General features: G+C 39.2%; 1 protein-coding gene across 1 annotated transcript in view; it reads left to right on the forward strand.

The window, feature by feature from the left end:
* The window catches only part of lrp2b (low density lipoprotein receptor-related protein 2b), a 57,101-nt gene extending 33,805 nt beyond the window's left edge, over nucleotides 1-23,296 (forward strand). Inside the window, exons 48-81 of the mRNA XM_042507998.1 lie at nucleotides 398-529; nucleotides 1,562-1,763; nucleotides 1,874-2,169; nucleotides 3,380-3,896; nucleotides 4,093-4,248; nucleotides 4,530-4,700; nucleotides 5,220-5,443; nucleotides 5,533-5,710; nucleotides 6,338-6,534; nucleotides 6,767-7,012; nucleotides 7,420-7,548; nucleotides 7,653-7,772; nucleotides 8,135-8,251; nucleotides 8,337-8,453; nucleotides 8,874-9,011; nucleotides 9,373-9,495; nucleotides 10,974-11,102; nucleotides 11,998-12,129; nucleotides 12,878-13,003; nucleotides 13,219-13,362; nucleotides 13,475-13,640; nucleotides 13,933-14,061; nucleotides 14,659-14,879; nucleotides 15,040-15,222; nucleotides 16,067-16,186; nucleotides 17,313-17,400; nucleotides 17,574-17,638; nucleotides 17,745-17,916; nucleotides 18,170-18,233; nucleotides 19,891-20,022; nucleotides 20,653-20,742; nucleotides 21,368-21,451; nucleotides 21,584-21,640; nucleotides 23,264-23,296. Of these exons, the coding sequence (XP_042363932.1) occupies nucleotides 398-529; nucleotides 1,562-1,763; nucleotides 1,874-2,169; nucleotides 3,380-3,896; nucleotides 4,093-4,248; nucleotides 4,530-4,700; nucleotides 5,220-5,443; nucleotides 5,533-5,710; nucleotides 6,338-6,534; nucleotides 6,767-7,012; nucleotides 7,420-7,548; nucleotides 7,653-7,772; nucleotides 8,135-8,251; nucleotides 8,337-8,453; nucleotides 8,874-9,011; nucleotides 9,373-9,495; nucleotides 10,974-11,102; nucleotides 11,998-12,129; nucleotides 12,878-13,003; nucleotides 13,219-13,362; nucleotides 13,475-13,640; nucleotides 13,933-14,061; nucleotides 14,659-14,879; nucleotides 15,040-15,222; nucleotides 16,067-16,186; nucleotides 17,313-17,400; nucleotides 17,574-17,638; nucleotides 17,745-17,916; nucleotides 18,170-18,233; nucleotides 19,891-20,022; nucleotides 20,653-20,742; nucleotides 21,368-21,451; nucleotides 21,584-21,640; nucleotides 23,264-23,290 (5,192 nt within the window). The 3' untranslated portion in view covers nucleotides 23,291-23,296. The remainder of the gene's footprint in view (nucleotides 1-397; nucleotides 530-1,561; nucleotides 1,764-1,873; nucleotides 2,170-3,379; nucleotides 3,897-4,092; nucleotides 4,249-4,529; nucleotides 4,701-5,219; nucleotides 5,444-5,532; nucleotides 5,711-6,337; nucleotides 6,535-6,766; nucleotides 7,013-7,419; nucleotides 7,549-7,652; nucleotides 7,773-8,134; nucleotides 8,252-8,336; nucleotides 8,454-8,873; nucleotides 9,012-9,372; nucleotides 9,496-10,973; nucleotides 11,103-11,997; nucleotides 12,130-12,877; nucleotides 13,004-13,218; nucleotides 13,363-13,474; nucleotides 13,641-13,932; nucleotides 14,062-14,658; nucleotides 14,880-15,039; nucleotides 15,223-16,066; nucleotides 16,187-17,312; nucleotides 17,401-17,573; nucleotides 17,639-17,744; nucleotides 17,917-18,169; nucleotides 18,234-19,890; nucleotides 20,023-20,652; nucleotides 20,743-21,367; nucleotides 21,452-21,583; nucleotides 21,641-23,263) is intronic.
* Nucleotides 23,297-23,641: the final 345 nt, after the last annotated feature.

Consider the following 23,641-nt stretch of genomic DNA (forward strand, 5'->3'; position numbering starts at 1 on the left):
CACACAATACAAAGCTACACAAAAGATGCATCACACAGTAACTCACGATATGTTTTCATTTGTTGCCTGTAACTCAAGAAAGTGTATCCTTAGTTACTGATTTTTCTCTGATTCTGTCATCGCTAATAAATTGGCAACAATAACCTTAAGATACATTCACTTGGTCGTGCATTACATTAAACCAGTAGTCAATTCATCAGAATAAATGCCACAGTGTTTAAGAAGGATAGTTATCAATGACCTGTTATTTACAGTGAATTAAATCTCACCACTTGCTAATCTTGTTGACTTTCAAATCAGATTTTCTGTTTTTTTTTTGTGGCTGATTAGTGGCCTATTATCAGAGTAGATCTCTTAATGCCTCTTGAAAATAATTGATCTTATTGTTTCTGTGCAGAGGATCAAATCAGAACATGCGGTCCCAACTTCTTTGCTTGTACCAATGGAAACTGCATTCCCCAGATACTGGTCTGTGACGGCAACAATGACTGCTGGGACAACAGTGACGAGGCTCCTGAACTTCAGTGTGGTGAGACAGAACGTAGACATTTATTCATTACGCAGAGGGGGGAAACAGTGGTTATCTTTTTATTTTATGTGATGTGTTAGAAGCAAAAAGCAAGTGTGGGGTGATCGTTTTCTATTTTCATAACGCCCATATGTGATTAGTTGAGATCACCAGGGGACACAGGAGTAGGAGGGGGTGAGGGAGGTTATGATTTTGGAATTTAAGCACTTTACTTTTAAACATGGACCTCTCGATTGAACTGTGCAGTTGTCCATTTTAGGTATGTTATGAATTTCAGAGAGTAGTAATAAAGTGACTTTTTATCTGAATGTGATTATTGGGACCTGTTTATGGGTGAACAAACACATTTCTACTGGTAAAATAATTTTATTATCTTAATGATAGCATCCATAGCAGCAGTAGTATATTAATTCTTTTTTATTAAATAATTTATTCTCTATTCAGTGTTTTTTTAGCAGAAGTTTTCTGCAAGCAATACAGTTAAAGTTACACAAATAAACATTTTTAAAAGAAATTTAATTATTTTAAACATTTAATTATTTAAAAAAAAAAAGTTAAATTGCAATGTCTCCTCTATTTAAACAGCAGCTCTCTTTTTATGCCTCCATGGCAGTGATAGCCAGGACAGGAGACAATATGTTTTCGGGTTTTCTGTATATTCCATTCTTGTAGATGAGATATCTCAAGAAATATCTTGAGGGAATTTCTTCAAATTTGGCACAGACATCCCCTTGGACTCAACCAAAAACATCACTAAATGCACAGGAGGGTGCAAATTCTAGAGGTTATTTTAAAAACATCTTATCGCTAATTGTAAGTTAGTTAAAATTAAACCATTAATATTGGTTTAGGAAAAACCAATTGGCACAGACCTACTGGAAACTATATATTAGCTGATTTTGTTTTTTCTTAGCTCTACCCCGTGCACCATCTGAATTTTTCCTCTCTTTTATCCTGTGTGCTCTTAAAGTCTTTACAGCTTAATGTGTGATCTTGCACATATTTATGGTATTATATTTCTCTGTCTCCCAGGCACACGCACCTGCAGTTCCAACCAGTTCACCTGCCCTACCTGGTCCCCCGGCCACCCACGCTGTGTGCCGTTAACCTTTGTGTGTGACGGGGAGAAAGACTGCGCCAACGCAGCTGATGAGCTCCAGAACTGTCCTAACCGCACCTGCCATATGAACGAGTTTGCCTGCTCCAACGGGCTGTGCATCCTCCTCCCCTACCAGTAAGTAGGAAGTGTGTGTGAGTAAATAAAAGTAGACATTTGTTTACCAGAGCTAAAAACTAATTCTCTTGTGGCTGAATAGAGTGTAATGAATTACTCCTCCTCCCCAGCTGTGACCGCGTGAACGACTGCGGGGACGGCAGTGATGAGTTGGGCTGTACTTATGATACGTGTAGCAGCAGCCAGTTCACCTGTGGCAACGGCATGTGCATCCCCGCCTCCTTCACCTGCGATGGGGAAAGTGATTGTATGGATGGCTCTGATGAGGAGGATAGCTTGTGCCTTACACCTCAGCCCACCTGTTCTCCTCAGCATTACATGTGCAAGTCAGGCGAGTGCATCGAGCTCAGTAAGGTGTGCAACGGACAGAAGGACTGCCAGGACAACAGTGACGAAAAAGGCTGCGGTGAGAGATACGGAAATATGACATTATATGACAACATTGATGTGAATTGATGTGAGACCAGAGGAAAAAACATCCCTCGCACACGACCAGGCAGGATATTTAGTGTGAAAAGCCATCATTAATTTTTAATGATTTAATTCATTGGAGACAAAAAACAGGTCACTAGGTTTACTATGACTTCAATTTATGTCCAGTTGGGTACAATTTAACCAAAACCTTTCTGTTATTATATTATATTATATTAAATTATATTATATTATATTATATTATATTATATTATACTATATTATATTATTATTATATTATATTATATTTTTGCTGCACAAAAGTATCTGTGTACATTCATATATTATATTATTTTATATACAACTTCCAATGTTTGAACAAATCAATGATCATAGAACAGATATCCAAGTACTAAGACGTGTTAGAATATATGAATGTACACAGATACTTTAGTGCAGCAAATGATAATTGTTTTTATCATCATTTTCATATATTTTAAGTTATTGATTGAACATTTATTTGCTAAAATAGCATACATCCCAAAAAATGTCCAACATCTTTAATTTTTTTTCACGCCAGTCCAAAACCTAAAGATATTTAGTGTTGAATATACTGTAATACTTCACCCACAGAATAACGATTTGTAGATCAATAAGTCAAGCTGCATTACCTTGAATGTCCATGCCTTCACAGAAATGGAGAATATATTAAGTTATTGATTGATCTGTTTACAGACTCTCACCCAACTCATACAGTTTAATCGAAATCTCATTTATCCACTCTTATGGTCAGTAGGTTTCACTTTCAGTTCTGTTTAACAAAGTAACATTTTAGCAAAAATGCCTGTTTTCTTCACAAATTCAAGGTAACATGGCATGACTAATTGATTTACAAATGGTCATTATGTGAGTAAAACATTCCTTCAAGGATACAATGACAGAAAGTAAAGAAAAGCAATATATGCTCAAATTTCAGAAGTTTGAACCATCGTATGAACATAAATAGCATTTCGTTAGATGAATAGCAATAAACACATTTCCACCATTGTTCTAAATTTCTACGGCTCATGTAGACTATTTTTCTTGAGTTATAGTTCCAACTTAATTTCAGTCAAATAAAATTAAATCAAGGCCTTTCAACTCGTATATCTGTGTCACCTTGTATTTTTTGTCTTTCCTCCAATTTTTCTCCTCCTCCTGTTTAGGAATCAATGAGTGCCGCAACCCGTCAGTCCACAAGTGTGCCCAGATCTGCACAGACACCCTCACCGGTTACTACTGCTCCTGCAACCCTGGTTACCAACTCATGCCCGATGGCAAAGCCTGCGAGGACCTTGACGAATGCATCAGCACACCTGCCGTCTGCAGCCAGATCTGCGAGAACACCTTTGGCTCATACCACTGCAAATGTGCCCCGGGGTACATACGTGAACCAGATGGACGCACCTGTCGTCAGAACAGTGGCATTGCCCCTTACCTGTTGTACACTAATCGCTACTACATCCGCAATTTGACCACTGATGGGTCACATCTGAGTATAGTCCTGCAGGGGCTGTCCAATGTGGTGGCGTTAGATTTTGACGACTATGAGAAGAGGCTTTATTGGCTGGATGCAGGGGCGGGAAAGATTGAGAGGATGCGGTTTGATGGGACTGAGAGGGAGACGCTGGTGGATGAAAATATCGGAGGAGCAGAAGGCCTGGCACTGGACTGGGTGGGCAGGTGTGTGAAGTGGGAGAAGCTTTGTTGTAAAAGCTGTCTTTGTTCATAAATAAGTGATTATTTTAGAGTTTAAGAAACAATAACCAGTCTGCATCTGTGCAAAAATATATTTCAAATCTGCAGAACTTCTCTCATTTAACTAGTAGCTGTTTTTTTGTAAACACTTATGAGTGAAAATGTTTCTTGTCTGCTGCAGGAAGGTTTACTGGGTGGATGCTTTTTACGGCTCACTTCACGTGATGGAGCTGGATGGCCGCTACCAGAAGAGACTGCTGTCAGATCACTTCACAGATGGAAATACCACTTATCTTATCAGCAGACCTCGTGCTGTGGCTGTTAACCCTAAATATGGGTACTGGCACACATACACACAGAAACCCTTGATCCATGGCTGACACCAAAACCTCATATTTGCAGTTGATAATATCACAAAAACCTTTCTTCTGTCAGAGTTTATTGTAGCTCCAATTGAAAAACTGAATAATAGTTAAATAGTAGTTAAAAAAAAAGGCAATAAAATGTGTTTCAAAATACAATATTAGGTATCACTAGCCATTTGCTTTTTGCTGAGAGGAATAATTATAGTAAATATTCACTGCAATTTTATTTATTTATTTCCATTTTTTCCACCAGATGGCTGTACTGGACGGACTGGGGTGACACAGCATATATCGGCAGAGTTGGCATGGACGGAACTAATGTCAGTGCCATTATCACAGCCAAACTGGTGTGGCCCAGCGCTCTGACCATAGACTACACCAGCAACAAGATCTTCTTTGCCGACTCCCACCTTAACTTTCTGGAGTGAGTTTTTCTAAAACTAAGGCTTTAATTGGTATTAAGATGACTTAAATTAATCTTTCAAAGGCCTTAAAAATGCTCAGACATGGGAGGTAGGGTTTTATAAATCTTTTCATGCTGCATCGTAAAATTTCGAAAAATATTGGTAACATCTATTTTTTGTCAAATAATTTAATAAAGATTTCTTCTTAAAATCATCATAATGTAAGTGTATTTAAATATGTTCATTGTCTTTTATGTGTTCAACTCTTAAAATGGTTGTTTTTTTTTTAACATTAGATCTAGATAATCTAACTTTTACACTGGACAAAAAAAGTAATGTTTTATGTTGCAATGAACATTCGGGCAAAATAAAACTGTCCTTTAATTGTAGTTATCAGAAATTTGGTCTTAAACTTTAGTCTGAGAGGCATTTAAAAAAAAATCAAAAAACATAAGTATTATTTGCCTTTAGCTGCACTAACCCTGTAATAGTACCAGGAGCACTAACATGTATTAAAACTTCAATGTATCAACCTTCAGCTTTGCAGACATGAATGGCCAGAACCGACACCGGGCCATTGCTGGTACACTTCCCCATGTCTTCGCTGTGTCCCTTTTTGAGGACTGGGTTTACTGGACGGATCGGAACACACACACAGTGGAGAAGGCCCACAAGTACACTGGCGAACAGCGCACAGTCATGGGCAACAACACGCATCGGCCATATGACATTCTTGTCTACCACCCCTACAGACAGCCTCGCAGTATGTGTATTTTGATGCTTATATTGTTATTGTCTCAATAGACTGCATATCAAAATGGACCAATATGTTATTTTTAACTAATTTCCCAGGTGAAAACCCTTGCTCCTCCCATCATCTGACCTGCAGTCACCTGTGTCTGATTGCTCCTGGTGGACAGGAAGCTTCTTGCATTTGTCCAGACCACTTTATCGGTCTCTCTGTGGGCTTCAAGATCCAGTGTGTCGCCGACTGTTCCAGCACCCAGTTTCGCTGTGGGGACAATGAGAAGTGAGTCGGATATAAAAGCACTTTTGTTCTCACAACTCCATTCAGCTATCCAAGATCACTCCACTATCTACTTTATGTGAAACCGTTTTTAAAAAGATACCATTATATTTAGTGCTTTTGGCACGCCCTGAAAAAACAACACAGAATTTTCTGATAGCTTTAAACTTTCACATTTATTTGATTATCTATATTAATCACAAACAACACAATGGGAGCTTTTTTAAGATATTTTAAAGCTTTGTAGGGACACAGGCTGAGAATATTGTAGGATATTGTAGGTTTTACCTAGATTTACAGTTCAGTGTTGATACATTTGTAAGAAAAAAGGTGAGGTCTTTAGTTGGGTTAAGCTATATGATTCGTCCAGATACATTTTCTTCTATATGCTACTGTCTCTGACACAAGATTTTTGAATATCTTTTTTATTTTGAACATAAATTCGATGTCTCTGACTAAGAATTATTATGGGAAAAAAAAGCTAAAGAATTTGACAACTGAATCATAAGAACCAAAGACTGAAAAAAGTATAAAATGCTGAAAAAGGGGCAAGTTTCTAAGAAAAAAAAAACGTGTAAACTCATTTTACCTTTGTATTCTCTAAGCTAACCTGTCAGCGCTCTCTTGCAGGTGTGTTCCAATATGGTGGAAGTGTGACGGCCAGTCAGATTGCGGTGACGGCTCAGATGAACCTCAGACCTGCCCGCCTCGTTATTGCCCCATTGGCCAGTTCCAGTGTCAAGATGGCAACTGTACCTACTCCGGCTTCATCTGTGACGGCCACTCAGACTGCCCTGACAGTTCCGACGAGGACGCAGCTCTCTGCAGTATGAAAATGAACATAGTTTTTGCTACAGTGTAAAAATTAAATGGGATTTAATTTTAGGTCAGATTGTTTTTAACTTTCACTTATGTTTGGACTTTGCTCAAAAGTAGAAGTCCAGGCTCTGGCCAGGATTTACTATCTCAGGACACTTAAGACTAAGTTCAGGCAGATGGTCCATGTTGGACTTTCCTCAAATTTTCAAACACAAGTCAAGCTGCAGTCTGTCCCTGCAGGTGACCACCGATGCCAGGAAAACCAGTTCCAGTGTAAAAACAAGAAGTGCATCCCTGTCTCCTGGCACTGCGACGGTGTAAATGACTGTTCAGACGGCAGTGACGAGGACGCAGATACTTGTTCTCAGAAGACGTGCCGACCTGGACAGTTCCAGTGTGACAATGGGCACTGTATCCCCCAGAGCTACGTGTGTGACACCCAGGATGACTGCGGGGATAAATCTGATGAGCCACATGAGTTCTGCAGTAAGTGACACATTATGAGATGACAGTTTTGGTGAATCAAAGCCAAAACTCAGGATCTTATCTTGATGAGCCAGGAAAATTGTTCAGTGGCTTTGACAGGAATTTAAACGGTTTAAACAAGCATAGATTCGTTTTCCAGCTGTATGTATAATCAATTTAGACTCATTCAAGTCTCAAGAGGAATATGTGTGAATGAATTATGTTCTGTTTACTAAATTTCAAACTGTTGATCTTTTCCCATCTCATCCTCTTCCATCTGCTTCTTACTCACTGTCTCATTTCTGTCTCCATCATTGCTCATTTTCTATGTTATTGTTGTCTCATAACATAATTTTCTGTGTCTCACACTCACTCATTATTTTCTTTCCTACCTTCTTTCCCACGTTTCTCTTCCTTTATCTGTCCAGATGGTCCAGAAAACAGGTGTGATAATGTTACAGAGTTCTCCTGCAGGACAAACTATCAGTGTGTTCCTCAGTGGGCCCGCTGTGACGGTACTGAGGACTGCTACGACAAAACCGACGAGAAAGACTGCGGTTAGTTTTTATGTGTCAGCAGATGTGTTATGTTATGTTATGTCATTGAACGTAGACCAGATGTTAAATCATCTTTTTATCTGTCCATTTCTGACCCCCAACAGAGGTTGTGACCTGCGATCCTCTGGGAGATTTCCGATGTGACAACCACCGCTGTGTCCCCATCCGCTGGAGGTGTGATGGCACCAACGACTGCGGTGATGGCTCAGATGAAAGGAACTGCGGTGAGTGATGTATTCCATATTTTCAGTTCAGTCCATCACAATCCAGCAAGAGATGCGTGTCCACTAGGTTTACAAAATTGTTTTTTTTTTAGTCTTATTTTTCAACTTAGCCCTATATTCTGGGTTAGGAGTTGCAAAGAACATTTACAGATTTCTTTAATGCTGACCTAACCTGTCTTTTTTTACACGTACTTACTCTTACACTGTATACTGGAAGAAATCCTGCTGCAGATTGAAATGATTTTAAAACCTGTCTTTGAATAGTTTGAGCCTGTGTAGATTATACATGAGCTGAAAGACCTCATCCTGATTTCACACTTAAGATATGTGTGTCTCTTGGTTACGGTGACTGTTGTCTATAGAGCCAAGGCCTTGCTCTGAAAGTGAGTTTCGATGTGACGACGCACGGTGCATCCCTGGAAACTGGGTGTGTGACCATGACAACGACTGTGGGGACAACTCAGATGAACGGGACTGTGGTGAGCAGATGCTGCACATGAACTCACTTCTTTGAAGTATTAATTGTCATAAAACACAAACTTAACCATCCTGGCTCTTTTCCAGAGTTGCAGACGTGTCGTCCAGGGTTTTTCCAGTGTGACTCGGGTCACTGTATCCCCGTTGCTCTGCAGTGTGATGGCCGCCCTGATTGTCAGGACCTCTCAGACGAGACCAGCTGTCGTAAGTAAACAACATGAAAAAAAATGGCAAAGTGCCTGGCCCTAACAGCATTTTGATGCACTCTTATTTTTATAAGTGTGTGCATATAAAGTGTCTGCGCATCCCTAAGTCTGAAATGACTCCAGTGTTAAGATTTATAACAAGTCTAGTTAGTCTGGATGTTGTATGGTTAAATTTAAGTCTGGAAAGGGACCTAAGCTGCAAGCATTATTCCCGTTTCTTTACTCCCATTTATTTCCCGACATCCATTTACTGTCGACTATCTAAAAGAACCATAACATGTCCTCAGAACAGACTCTGGAAGAGAGAACTGAAAAACCATGAAAAAGAGATAATCAACAGATCTTATTAAAGTAAAAAAATCCACGAACAGATTATATCAGATTATCACTATTTAACTGTTTTTTCCTACCATTACAGCAACTCGTTACCCAGGAGGCCGTTGGTGCCCTCCGAGCCAATTCCAGTGTGCGAACCGTCTGTGTGTGAGCCAGGGCTGGGTTTGTGACGGCTCCGATGACTGCGGGGACCGCTCTGATGAACAGCTCACTTTGTGTTGTGAGAAACATTTTGTTTATTATATACGGCAAAAAACCTAAACCCTTCTTCAGTCATTATTGTTACCCAGCACACCCATGCAGGACAAGTCAAGATATCTTAGCTATTTCTTGCTGTTGTTAAATTGTATGTAAATGATGCTGTTTTTTACCCAGAAGTTATTGAGAATAAACAATGCCATTTGATCTATACTGTAAAGTGTCAATCTGGAGCTCTGCAGTTGCTTCCTCTTGTTAAATTTACCTCATATTTAAATCAACAAAAACTTTACAAGCTATTACGATTAAAAGTAACAGTGTAATTTTAATTGTTTATACTTGCATAGGTTGGTCTAAACTCAGATTTGTGTTTGTTTGACCAGTGAATGTCACCTGTGAGATGCCGTCCAGGTTCCGCTGTGCAAACGGGTTCTGTATCTACTCCGGCCTGCTGTGTAACCAGAGGGACGACTGTGGAGACGGCAGCGATGAGAAGGAAGAACTCTGTAAGACACTACAGGTTTACTTGTCTGTTTACTTCATCAGGGTTACTGTTAATGGAAACACTGCTTCTTACCAAGTGCCAGTGCATGCTTAGTATACCAAATCTGTTTCTCAAATCCTCCTGAATCAAATTTAAAGGGACACTTTGCAGATTTTCAACCAGCTTTGTGTAACTTAGTGTTGACAGTGTGTCTAGATGAACAGTGTTACAGCGCCCTCTGTCCTTGAGCTCCTCGCCCATCTGCCAGCCAGATGATGTCAGATGATGCGAAACATGGAATTTCACATCATCTTGTGGATTTCGGCTGGCAGACAGGTGACATGGTGACACAGAGCTGGTTGAAAATCAACAAAGTATACCCTAATTTAAAAACTGCTATTATTATTTCAGAAAGTTACAGCCAAGGATTACAGTAGTGACTCTTTAGCTCTTAATATCTTTAAACAAAGTGCAGAGGACATTCTACAGCAACAAAGATATTAAGCTTAACTTGATCTTGCAGCTATTATATACAGGTAAGAGCGGGAAACAACTGTTTATGTCCAGTCACATTGTTTCCAAGACCATAAAGAATAGTTAACATTATCACAAGCACACACAAATAAGAGAAGTTTGAGCATTAGGTATAGAGGTGTAAACACAGAAACAAGCAGAAATAAAAATTTGAACACACATGCAGCAGTAAACAGAATTTGTATTTAGAGACACTGTGTCTCTATATACATAAATTAGGTTATGCATAAAAATATATCAGTATTAGAAAATGTTCTCTTCTTCCTCTTTTTAAACATAGCCAAAACCAGATTTGTGATAAATTCAGGTCCAGCGAATGCTACACTAATCAACCGTTTCTGGGACCCTCAAGGATTAGTTGGAACATCACTAATGCCTCCTGAACCTTCGTCCCTGAGGCCAGTGAAATGGGGAAATCCCAAAATGATATCTGTGTCTGCACAGGACACAAAGCCTGAAACATACAAGGGATAAGGAAATAGTCTGTTTTATGGAATTGTTACACAATCAGCTTAAACATCAACCAAAGCAAATTATTTTGAGAGGAGATTAAATAGTCAGATTCGGAGAGGAGGTGGACAAGCTCATCTAAAGCTGTTTGTTGTTTGGGGAGGAGATGGTAAAGACAAATTGAGGGGCGGCTGTGGAGAAGCCTTCAGCTGGATATTTAGTGAATATAGTATAGTATGTGGCCATGTTAGAGTATATGCCTACATTTGAGTGCTTGACTGTGTGGGAGCATGCCTGTCTTTGTGCATATCTACGAGTGTGGGCAGTCCGCTAATTTAAACACATTTTCTCCCCATCTTTAGACAGTTGGGGAGTGAAGAGAGACACTGTACAGAAAGCTCTGAATTCAGTGTTAGACTGGCGGAGGTGGACATGTTTCCACAGATGGGTTCTATATCCACTCAACCTTCCCTGAGTACTTGTGTTGATGACTCATTGTAACTGTGTCCTTCTCAGGCCGCGAGCCCACACTGCCGCCCTGCACACTGGAAGAGTTTAAATGCACCAACGGGCAGTGTGTGGCCCTCCCTTACGTATGTGACCACAATGACAACTGTGGAGATCGCACCGATGAATTGGGCTGCAGTGAGTAGCACGACAAACACTCATTCACTCACCAGAGAAATCCTCCTTCAGTGTCACTTTGAAATCAGTTATTAAATGTTGCTATTAAATGTGACCTTACAGTTATCCTCTAGTGTCTCCAAACTACAGTCAACTGCATCTGTAGAATTTTAAAGTAGAGGTGTAAGATGCTTTGCTTGGCACTGAAAAACTAAATTACAGCTACATTAGGTGCACAGCTCATCATGTTCACCAGAAGAAAAAACAATTTAATAGTAACAAGAAAAAGATCACATAATTAGGACATACATGTTGAATAATAAGTATAATTTGTGTGTGGTCTTGTATGAAAGCACATCGCATCCTCCAAGTAAAAAGGTGTTGGAGATGTTTATAATAATGACTTCTATTATGTGTAATTTTGTCATATACATTTATCTATCCATATTCTGCCTCTCCAGGGCCAAGCTATGACCTGATTATAATATAGCAGCATATAACTTTAAGAAAAGTGCTTGTAATTACAAGGTATGGGTCTCACAATTATGAGGTGAAAATTGTGTAATTATGAGAAAATCTTATTATTTAGCTAAATAAAAGGTGCATTTTGAGATAGATTTCTCATGATGACGGTTGCATGACAAGAATCTCTAAGACAAGACTCTCATAATAAGATAATAAGACAGAGAGCTGCTCTTTTTGTGCCCACAACACCAAAGGTGGACAGAAATATCCTGTTGCACAATTTATTTATGAATACATGAAGGTTCATCGGTCATCAAGGGGCAAGGATTCACTGTGACATGGATTGTAGTCAATAGTTAAATTATTCTGCCCATGTAAACAAAGCCAATGTTGAATTACATCAAAAGTAAGCAGCTCTTGTATTAGCTCTTACTGTGTTGTCTGGCTCCAGATTTTGGCCACGATCGCAACTGTGAGGAGAAACTGTGCCAGCATGAGTGCACCAACCTGAACGGCACCGGCTTCATCTGCTCCTGCAGGCCTGGATACAGAGTTAACCCTGAGAGTACCTTCACCTGCCTCGGTACACACTCACTATTAGTTTTGTCCACTTTTATTTTTATTTTTTATCTTAAGTCCTGTGTCAAATGTCATGTTAGCTTCTCAGTAAGTGGGCTGCAATGATAGGCTTCAATGTAAGGCTACATTTTGGTGATGGAAAAATGGCATGGCCAACTCACAGGGATCTCTTGACCTCTCACCTCAAGATATCTGAATGAAAATGGGTTCTGTGGGTACCCATGAGTCTCCCCTTGAAAGACATGCACACTATGCCAGTCCCATGCAGTTTTTTGCTGTCATTTGATTCCTAATAAAGACAATCTGGTAACAACTGCTTTATCTTACCAATATGGACTTCAAAACTGTTTTGAAATGCAAAATATTTTAATTGTAACCATGTGATTGAAAGATGTGATTAATTGTGATTAACTATTGAAATTCTGTAATTACTTGTGTGTTTTTTTTAATTGTGTAAATTTTAATAGTTTGACAGCCCTGGTTTTGTTTAGTTGTTGCTTGTTACCAAAAATTACACTAACACACAAAAGCAAACACTCACTGGGAAGAAAGTAGTCCTCCTTTATATAACTCAAACATAAATGACAGCACGTGGATGAACACATTATGACAGTTCTTCTAAATTCGGTTAAAAAAAAAACAACACACAGCCAAAGAGTGTTTTAAAAAGTATCATCATTTTGGTTACAGATCCCGTGGATAAAATCATGAAAAACGTTAACACTTCTTAAAATCTTTTCCCCCTCCTGCAGACATCAATGAGTGTGAGGTGTATGGCACCTGTCCTCAGGTCTGTAGGAACACCAAGGGTAACTACCACTGTGAGTGTGCTCCCGGCTACCGAAAGGTGGGCGACGGCAAGATGTGTGAAGCTGAGGGTGAGAGCAAACTTTTCTTTATGAGCCTTGGTTTAAAACAGGAGAAATTTTAAACAATACAGCTGATTTGAATGCTTATTGAAATATTTTTTTTTACTTCACTTAGAGGTAAAAAGACTCATTAGACAAATATGAGTAATAGCTGCTCCCTCTTTTTAATATATATTTAAAGAATGCGCAGAACAGGTAAAGTGTAAATATCTGTGTTTCCTCAGGAGCGACTCCCCTGCTGCTTCTACCAGAGAACATTCGTATCCGGAGGTTCAACCTGCAGATGGAGACCTACCATGACTTCCTAGAAGAAGAGGAGCACATTATGGCTCTGGACTATGACTGGGACCACAACAATACTGGATTCAGTGGGTCAAACACAGATTAATACTAGAAACTGTAGAAAAGGTCCACACAGAGTACAGTAATGACACAGCTTAAATCAGAGGAACTTGTCTAATGATGTTTGTGTTTTGTCAGGTATGGTGTACTTCACTGTAGCCGGTAAGGACTCTGTGCCAGGTGCCATTAAAAGAGCATATATCCCCTCTGTGGATGATGGCAGTAACAACATCGGAGCTGCCGTTGACCTCGGCATCAAATACATCACCAGACCAGACGGCATCGCTGTGGACTGGGTGGGCAGGTTTGTTTGCGCCGACATTTCTTAACTTACCTGATTAGATCCCCTCAGTACTCCAGTACTCTGAGCTTAATCATTAGTTTATCAGTAGAAAGTTTGATTTCATTTACATGAAAGTTCTGCAAAAAAACAACAACATTCAAATCTATAAATGAAGAGCCTTCATCAGCACCTCTTACGGCAAAGCATTTGTTCTGTGATGCTTCTGATTGCTAAAGAATCTTATTTTTTCATTGAAAGTTTGCATGTGTCAAAGCATATTTGGTTAGAAGTTCTGTAATTCTTCTGCTTGTAGGAACCTGTACTGGGCAGACTCCAGGGTAAAGAGGTTAGAGGTGGCCATGTTGGACGGACGCTACAGGAAGCACCTAGTCAAGACTGATCTGGGCCACCCGTCTGCTGTGGCCGTCAATCCACGACTGGGGTGAGACAGACGAGTTACCACACCTGGCTGAAGGGTCCAGTATTTAGGCTTTAGGTGGATATATTGGCAGAAATGGAATATAATACATTAAGTGTGTTATTTTTAGGGTACAGTCACCTGAAAAAAGGAATCGTGGTGTTTTTGTTACCTTAGAATTAGCCGTTTAAATCTACTTAAGGAGTGGGTTCGTGTCTATGGAGATGGCCATGTTGCACTACCATGTTTCCACTGTAGCCCATAATGGACAAACCAAACACTAGCTGTAGACAAGGCTATTCACATTTTCGTTTCAGAAATCCAGTATACACATACATAAACGCCTCATCCCCGAGTACCCTCCACCTCCTCTAAGGTGTTGCTCCTCTAAAATGAGCCTTGCTTGGGGCATTATTCACTGTGGCTATCATGCCTGTAAAGGCAGCAGTCCCTGAACTAACAATGGTAACATATGGCAGCCAGACAGTTTTGTATTTCCTCCTCCCATGGCAATTCTCTTTCTGCTGTTGCATTTACCTGTCATGGAAAATTTAAAATGAAAGCACTTTAACGCAGCATATCTCAGAGCCCAGAACTCGAATCTCCACCATGTTTCTGCAGGATGTTGTACTGGGCTGACCGTGGGGAGGCAGCCAAAATCGAGTGCTCTTGGCTGGATGGTCAGGAGAGGAAAGTCCTGGTGGCCGACGGCCTGGGTTGGCCCACTGGTCTGTCAATCGACTTCACCAACGATGACAGAATCTACTGGTCTGACTCCAAAGAGAGCCACATAGAGTCTGTTCTGCCTTCAGGAGACGGCCGCAGAACTGCCGTCTACATAGGTGAGGATGAGGAGGGACAGTCATCGAAGAAGCCTGAAATGAGGTCCTAAATGCGGCTTTATCTAAAGAAGAACATGTTCATATGCAATTAAACATTCAGTATGTCTCTCCATCATTGGAGCTCAGTCGAATCATTCACATTTTGTTGCCTTTTGTCCAGATGTGAGAAACCCCTTCAGTGTGAGTGTGTTCGAGGACCACGTTTATTGGAGTACTCAGGAGAAAGGCGAGGTCTTCCGGCAGGACAAGTTTGGCCGCGGAGCCAAGACCAAGCTGCTGACTGCCGGGCCGTGGCTGACGCAGATCTCCGTGTACCAGCAGCAGAGATACAACTCCATAGCAAGTAAGCTGCACACTTAGTTTATGTTTTTTGTTGTTTTTGTTTTTTATCACCATAATAGAATCACGTTTGCATGTAGATGTTTTTCTGTAGATTATTTTTAATTTATACATTTTTTTAGGATTCAAAATATTTATTTTTCTCAACATAATACAGAATATAATGTATCACAAAATAAATCACAAGATATGCAATATACATACATACAAACACCGACCCCCCCCCCGCCAACCACCCATGCACAATTGGCCTTGGTTGTTGACATAATCACATACCACTATATGCAGCGGACACAGATTTTGTCTCCATCCTCTGAGATGAATTTGTCTGCTGATCATGATACTAGTTTGGACACAACATGTAATGTGTTTATTTCCTCCTATTAAAACAGATCCATCACTTAAAACTGGAGCTCAGTTTGAGTTGCTGAAATCTCGCAAAGATTATCATGTATCCTGGCCCAAAATTCTTGAACTTAATCACAGGACCTTTTTTTTCATTTGTACATTAATTTTTTTCTTTCTGCTGTTTTATTGTTGACTGATGCATTATGTTAGTATTCTGTTATACTTGACACATATACTCATCACGGATTTCCAGTGATTTGATTCACAAAAAAAACATCAAAGATTTTATCAGCCATAATTTGCAAGAAAGAAAAATGTTACTACAGGGAGACATGGTCATATCGATAGAGAATGGACATAGCAAATTGCTGCCTGCTCCAATGACCTCAACTGACACACAAAAAACAATGCCAGTCTTTTTAGAATACCGTTTTCATGTAAAGCAATCCTGCACTTTAACTTGTTGAAATGAAATAAAACACATTTCACTGTCTCTGCAGTGAAGAATCCGTGTAAGGGAACCTGCAGCCACCTGTGCCTGCTCCGGCCGGGAGGTTACACCTGCGCCTGCCCCCAGGGCACCAGCTTCGTGCCTGGCAGTAACACTGAATGTGATGCCGGTAAGAAAATGACCTGTATATTTTCCTTGTGTCTTACAAACATAAGGCTTCATGTATTGAAATCTCAGAAATTCATCTATGACCTGAATTGCATCCATATTGATGCAACTTACATCATCTCCTCCTTTCTCTTTGCATAATCTCAGCCTGCAACACAATAAATTCACACTATAGATGTCAGTGAAGCTAATGTAGAATGAAGGTATGCCTAGTAGGAGGTAATATGAAGCAATTTACCATAAGAATGAGAAATGCTTTGTCATCAAGCATGTTTGGCGGGAAAGTAGGACAGGGCTATATATGGATATTATATTGATATTGTTTTACTAGATATAGTCTCAGATTTTAAACATCATGTTGTCTTTTTTCAGGTTTTAAAGGCTGAATTACAGCAAAGTTATGACATTTTCTGAACTTAACAGATTGTTCAGGCTGTTTATTATTTGCCTTTACCCCACTTAGTTATTGTATAGCACTTGCTGTGCAATAAGATTTACAGACTATATTTCTATATATTTACAGTAAATATACCACACACCATGTGTGTATTTTAGTTATTCTGTATAACTAAAAATGATGTACATGCAGTATTTGTATAAGAAAAATGTGTTCAAAGTGTATACAGATGTTATGTTTTATATTATTATATTTTATTTTTTATTTTATCTCATTTGTATTTTGTAATACTTAATATATTTTTGCAGTCAAATCACTTTTTGCATTTCTCTGCTTCTGACTCTTGAGCTGCTGTAATGTGTGAGTTTTCCTAGTTCTCTTCTCTTCTCTTCTATTCTCTTCTTTTCTTTTCTCAACACATCTGATGATTATTTATCAAAAATGTATTTATTACAAAATTTATTTTGTACATTTTGTAAAAGCAACAGTAAACCCTACAATATTGTCGCACTCTTGATATTGAGATATTTGGTCAGAAATATCGTGATGCTGGATTTTATCCATGGAAAGTGAAGTAGTGCTTTTATTGTTGTGGTCACAGAGAAAGAGGAAGTGTAGAGTCACAAATATGCCTAAAATTATATTACATCCCTGTTGCTGTCCAGATGACATAAACGTTTCTGCCATGGAGCAGTAATGTTGTTATTGTTGTTCATGTAAATAATTTCAGGGTTTGATCCACTGCCCACTATGCCACCACCATGTCAGTGTCAGAATGGAGGCACCTGCTACTTTGATGACAACAAGGCTCTTTGCAAGTACGAAATATTTTAGTCTTTACAGCCAAGAATTGAAAATATTCATGCAGATACATATACATCAGACAATATAAAACAAACTTTAAAAAAGTGATGCACAAACAAAAGCAGTCAACAGGTACTGTAAATGGGTGCAGTGTTTTTAATTCTGTTGTTTGTTTTTATTTTGACAGATGTCCTCCAGACTGGATAGGAGATTACTGCGAGAAAAGCAGACACTACGTGGTCCCACCCTCAAGTATATTTGATTTTAATAGCCAGAAAAATTTTAATTTAATTTAATTTGATTTTAATAAATTGCCTTTTGCTCCTCCTCTGTCGATGTCCCTCCATCTCAGTTGGAGTAGCGATTGGGATTGGGGTGACAGTCGTGATAGTGGCTCTGTTGGTCGCTCTGGTCTATGCTGCCAGGAAGAAGCCCAAGCTGCTGGAGAGGGTATGGAGCAACATGCCCAGTATGCCCAGTATGCCGTCCATGCCCTCAATGCCCTCCATGCCCAACTTGCCAAGTTTTAGGTGAGATGAAGCCAACAGAGAAAAGATACAACAGATGGTTATTACAGTCAGAAATGTTACATCTGAGGTTTTTTTTCTCCTAAATGTTCATAAGCAGTCAATTTTACGACAAAACAAGACTCAACAAAAAGCAAGTTAAATTAACTTTCGAGAAAGTTAGACTTTAATGTGCTGTTAGATTGAATGTGTGTTAATATGTTATGTACAGCATCGTGTTAAAGCTGAATCTTTTGTGCGTCTTGATGATTTCCAGAAACGGTTCGTCTGCAAATGCGCCAAAAACAGAAGACGGTGAAACAAGGCTGAATTTTGAACAGGTTAGTAGCAAAACAAAATAGCCGTTCATGACAAATGACGGGTGTCAGTGTATTAGGATTTTATCGATACTCCTGCAATTATTGAAACTACTTATTGGTGTGGTTCTCTATTGATATCCTGATTAGGTCTTTCATTAAAAAAAAAAAAAAACATTTTGAAAAAGATCAGGATTTAGTTATATTTTAAACATAACATAAAAGTGATTTTAGAGCAGCAACAATTTCAGTAAACTATACAAATCTAAAATAGTAGTGTTGTGAAGTTGTAGTTAGTAACTTTATGAAAATAACTTTTTGTCATGTTTACTGAAACTGTCATTTTATTGACATAGCACTAAATAAGTTAGAGATTTTGTGTAAAAAAAAATGCCCCCTTGATAAGCTTCTGATGGCCTTACTGTCCATGAACCAAAACATCCAATAAGAATCTCCAACGAGTCTCCAGCGCAGCTGTCAATCATGTCAATCATGGCTTGAGAACTGTGGTCATATTGTCAAAAAAGCAGCGCTGATCAACTGAAATCAAACTTCTGTTACTACATTGCCTTTTTCTAGCCTCAAATGTTTTCAGGAACCTATTTTAACGTGCTGTTGAGCTGCAAAATGAGAACGCTGGTCTGGCAGGTGGGTGGTGCTCAGTTTTCAGCTTGACTGTTTCCGACATGGCAGCCAGGTTACAAACTTTTTTGGCAACTTTTTTCTTTGGCAAATGCCATTTGTGGCAGTAGAAAAAGGACAGGGATTTTTTTCACAGACTGTCTCAAGTGATACTTTGTGGATGTAGTGACAGTTACAGCAAATATGACAAATGTTGCACTTGGAATGATTAGAATGTATTAGAAAAGTTTTAAATGCACATTATTTTGGCCGGTATTATATATGTATAGATGTCTAGATAAGCCATATCTGGCCACTGTATCGGGTCGTTGATCCACTTGGATGGTGGCAGGCTCATGATGGGACATGCCATTGATCAGCCTTAATTTATTAGGGTATCTTACACTTTTAGGTTCAGGCAGGGTTGCAAAACACTTATTAGACTTGTCTGTTAAACATTTGTTTAAAAAGAAATAAATGTGTAAGAATGTCTTATTGCGGTTACATCTTCGATTTCCAATCCTCTGAAAAATAGGGGCACCCTTGACATTTTGTGAAGTTACTGCATGTGCCATCGGCATAAGCAGCTCTTAATGAGTGAAGTAATTCAAATTTGCTAGCATTTTGCTTATCTGCAAATGCCCGGGAAGTGAGTGTCTAATAAAGTATAACTCACGATATAGGCCCACCCATTTTAATCTCATGGGAAAGAGTAATAAGATTCTGGAAAAGTTTTTCAAAATGCATCAGTTAAAGATGTGTGGGAACCATGAGCGATTGAAGTTTTAAAAGATTAAAGAACATTATCATTCCTTCATCCTGTCCTTTGATGTCCTCCCTCTCACTGCTAATGTGGACAGAAGGAGGAGGGGTTGGTTTGGGAGTCAGGGGTGTCGTCACAGCCGGAAAGCCTTCTTAGTATTTTAAACTGATTTCAGCTAGTTTTCAGGGGGCACCCCTATTCATGACAGAAATGCTTCATGTCAGACATGTTATTGAATGTCAGTGATTTATTCTTTAGATAGTCACTGACTTGTGTCTTCTTGTCGTCTGGCGTCAGGTTCCCTGTATGTCTGTGTCCATGGTGGAAACAGACGGGAAGAGTTTTGAGAACCCAGCATATGAAACTGGACAACAACCTGCAGCCAGGAGCACTATGGCCGCCGCCTCGGCCCCCAGTGGAAGAAACAAGGTCGATGAATAGAAATCACTGCTCGCCTGCAGAGTTCATTGATTCTGCTCATGCATCCTCTGGCTTGGTGGCTGTATATAAATAACAGTTTCAGATTATATGCCATATTGTTGAGATCACATTTTTCCCTTATGGGTTTTTCCACGTTCTGCAATTGTTTGATATAAACTTGCTGTAATTTTTATATGTGCTGTTTTGCACACAAAAAAACACCTTTGTTCAGAGAAGCTGTCAAGTATTTTCTGTTCACTTTTATGTCAGATGAGGTAAGGTACATATAAATTCCTTAGTCTTTTTCAGAGAAATGTAAAAACAGATTAAAACACTTACAGAAATTAGTGTATCTATGTTGTAGATACAATGAAAAAGTTACTTAAGTTTATGTTAGGCATCAAACCAAAAACCCATTCAAGAAATCCACTGACTCTGAAACGAGAGAGTGCTAAAATGCTAACTCATTTCCGGGTTTTAAGACTCATACCTTTGGGCGCTCTAATGCATTTCAACAGGAAACATAAATGGACCTTTTAGAAAGTTGATATTGTCAAGTTTAGAAAAGATCGAAATAGAAGTTTCATATTTTGATGTATTTTGATTCGCTCATTGTTGTGATACTGTTTCCTCCCTCAGGAGAACCTTAATAACACCTTGTATGTGGAAGAAGTTCAAGTTGTGGACGAGCCCACAAAAAGTGCAAACAGGCCTGCAGCTGCCAGCGAGGTTAGTTTCACATTTATCACTAATTAAATGTCACATCATGTTCCCCACAGCTCAAAATATTACCTACAAGGGAAATATTTTTTGAAAGACTTTAGAAAAATAACATTTTGACTCTGTACATGGCTGTGGCTCGGAGGTAGAGTGGGTCGTCCTCTAATTGAAAGGTCAGTGGTTCGATGCCCGGCTCCTCCAAGCAACATGTTGAAGTATCCTTGGTCAAGATACTGAACCCCAATTTGCTCGCATTGCTGCGTCATTGGGAGTGTGAGTGCGTGTGATTGGTTACTGAGTAGCAGGTGTCTCCTGTACGGTAGACTCGGCCACTCGTGTGTCAATAGGTGAATGTGACGCGGTGTGAAAGCGCTTTGAGTGGTCAAAAGCCTGGAAAAGCGCTATACAAGTGCAGGCCATTTACCATGTACCATTACTCTAAAACATGCGTATTTAGACCAAAATTTGAATGTTTGGATTTGAACACATAAATAGCACTACAAGGGAGCCACATAATTATATAAAAACCTCAATAAATAAATAGAATAGAGTCAGATAATAATAATAATGATGAACCCACGTTTTAATATCCCTTTAAACCATAATGAATTTTTGTACTTTTATGACCATATAGGAGCCCTCTGAGAAGCCAGCACACGGCTCAGACACAGAAGACTTTGACCTCACCTCTAAACAGCCAGCTGCATCAAGCACACAGGTAGCCATGGCGACACATGTCAAAATGTTACACAATGTTTACTGTTCAGTGGATGTGAAGGCATTGGAAGCTTTGTATGTGCTGGTTTATGTTTCATCAGTTACTAAAGCATTTTATTTCTCTTTTTTTCAGCAGTTTGAACCCATTGGGGACAACGGTTTTGTGTCTTTCAAAAACCCCGTATACACGGTGAGTCCACAATGACAATAAACTCAGACCGTATAAATTGCTTTGGATTTAACAGGACTGGTTAGATTTCATTTTGACATTCAGAGCTGTAAAAGTTCTGCACATGATGGCCATGAAGTCCGGACATGTATGTCTATTTTTTACTTTTAATGATAATTTTGAATTGCCAGTCTCGATGGGAATTCACAGCTTACATTGTCCTTTATTTACATTTCTAAGATGATTTTAGTCTCATACTTAAAGGAACAGTTCAGATTTTTTTAAGTAGGGTTGTATTGGGTATTTATCCATACACAGTATATAACAAACAGAAGAATTCGGTTGGCATGAGCCCAGTTTGGAGAAGCAGGCTATAGTCCGACATGGAAGCTCAGCAATTTACTGCTCTGGATGGTATTGAGCAACAAAACATATTTTAGCCACCTAAAAAAACTATCGCTTTAAATGGATGCTGCTTTAAAAGCATTTTCATTGCCAACATTAATGTCAGCCAGTGGCTTCCAACGGGGAAAATGGGGATAATTTATCGCTCTCTTCAAAGCGAGACTGTTGAGAAAAACAGTGATTTAACATCGCTGAACAAAGAAGCAGCTGGTCAACCGCTGCCTCAATAAGTTTGTTTGTGTTACTGTGTGATTTTGGGGTTTTAAAGGGTTAGTTCTGTTACACAACAGAAAACTAACTGATTGAGGCAGTGGAGGACCAGCAGCTCCTGTATTCAGGTAAAGAAAAATAAATAAATTACAGTGTTTCTTGATGGAGTCTGGTGGCTTTGACGAGAGCTTACATGTAAAACTGAAGCCGATAACGTCTGCACTGTTGAGTTGGGCAGTCTGACGGAAAAGTTAAGAGCTGAAAATGCTCTCAGTATAGTACACACTTCAACTAATATTAAACATTTTTGGCTTAAAAACATTTTGTTGCTGACCCCTCCACCGCAGTCCTTTGCTTAGATTACTTGTCGGACTCCAGCCTGCTCCTCCAAACTGGGAGCATGTTTACTGATCGCTACTATATGTAATACACTGACTACATAGCATATATAATATATTACCACATATTCAATTTTATCCCACAAAATGTAAACAAATGGGCGTACAACAGTGAAATACAACATATTCCAAGAATAAAGTGCAGTTACTTCACATTTTGTAAGTAGCGCTCCAACCAGAAAAGTGCATATAATTTCTTCAAAACTGGAGACATAAAAGCAAAAGTAGAACATGTTAGTACAAATAATACAGAGAAAAGAGCAATAAAATAGTTACTGTACTCGAAAAAAAAAAAGTTGACAGTATAAAGTAGGCCCTTAACAAAGTTTGTTAGCCTGTCCTTCAAAATAAGTGTGTTTTTACAAACTTGACACGTTTGCAAGTCACTTTCAGTGGACCTCCGACCCACTTTTGGACCACCACCTACCAGCTGGGAATTACTGCCCTTAGCAAACCCACTTTTAAGAATCCACTCTATCCCTTCATCCTGGCTATTCATAAAAATGTTAAAAATGCAAGATGGTTTCATTTATGTATAAATATTGCATATAACATGTTTGTATATAACATGAAGCAGCAGAAACAATCTATATCGTTGCTGGTCTTGTTAGTAAATGTGATCTCCCAACAGGAGAAGACTCCAGACTCTGACATTTGACGTGACCTCAACATCAGAGATTAGACTGGACCCTGTTTCAGGACTGGAAACCTTGTCACTGGAGGATGTAGCATAGCTGAAGTTACAGCACCACTGAACAAACACAGCATTTTGGGAACAGACTGGGAACAAATCAGACAGACTGAGACAAACAGTTTTTAAAAGAAAGATTTTTTTTGTATTACCTACATGCTTTAACCCTTTGAAACCTGAACAAATAGGTTTGATTTCTTTAAGAGAATAGAGGAATAAGGCAACGTCAATCAGCAATGACCAACAAGAAATGGCCCAAAAACTAGCAATTCATTAGTAACACGTTACAAGAGAATCACCTTAAAATAGCCCAAAACC

Source organism: Plectropomus leopardus, chromosome 19 (assembly GCF_008729295.1).
Source record: "Plectropomus leopardus isolate mb chromosome 19, YSFRI_Pleo_2.0, whole genome shotgun sequence".
Taxonomy (NCBI): Eukaryota; Metazoa; Chordata; class Actinopteri; order Perciformes; family Serranidae; genus Plectropomus; species Plectropomus leopardus.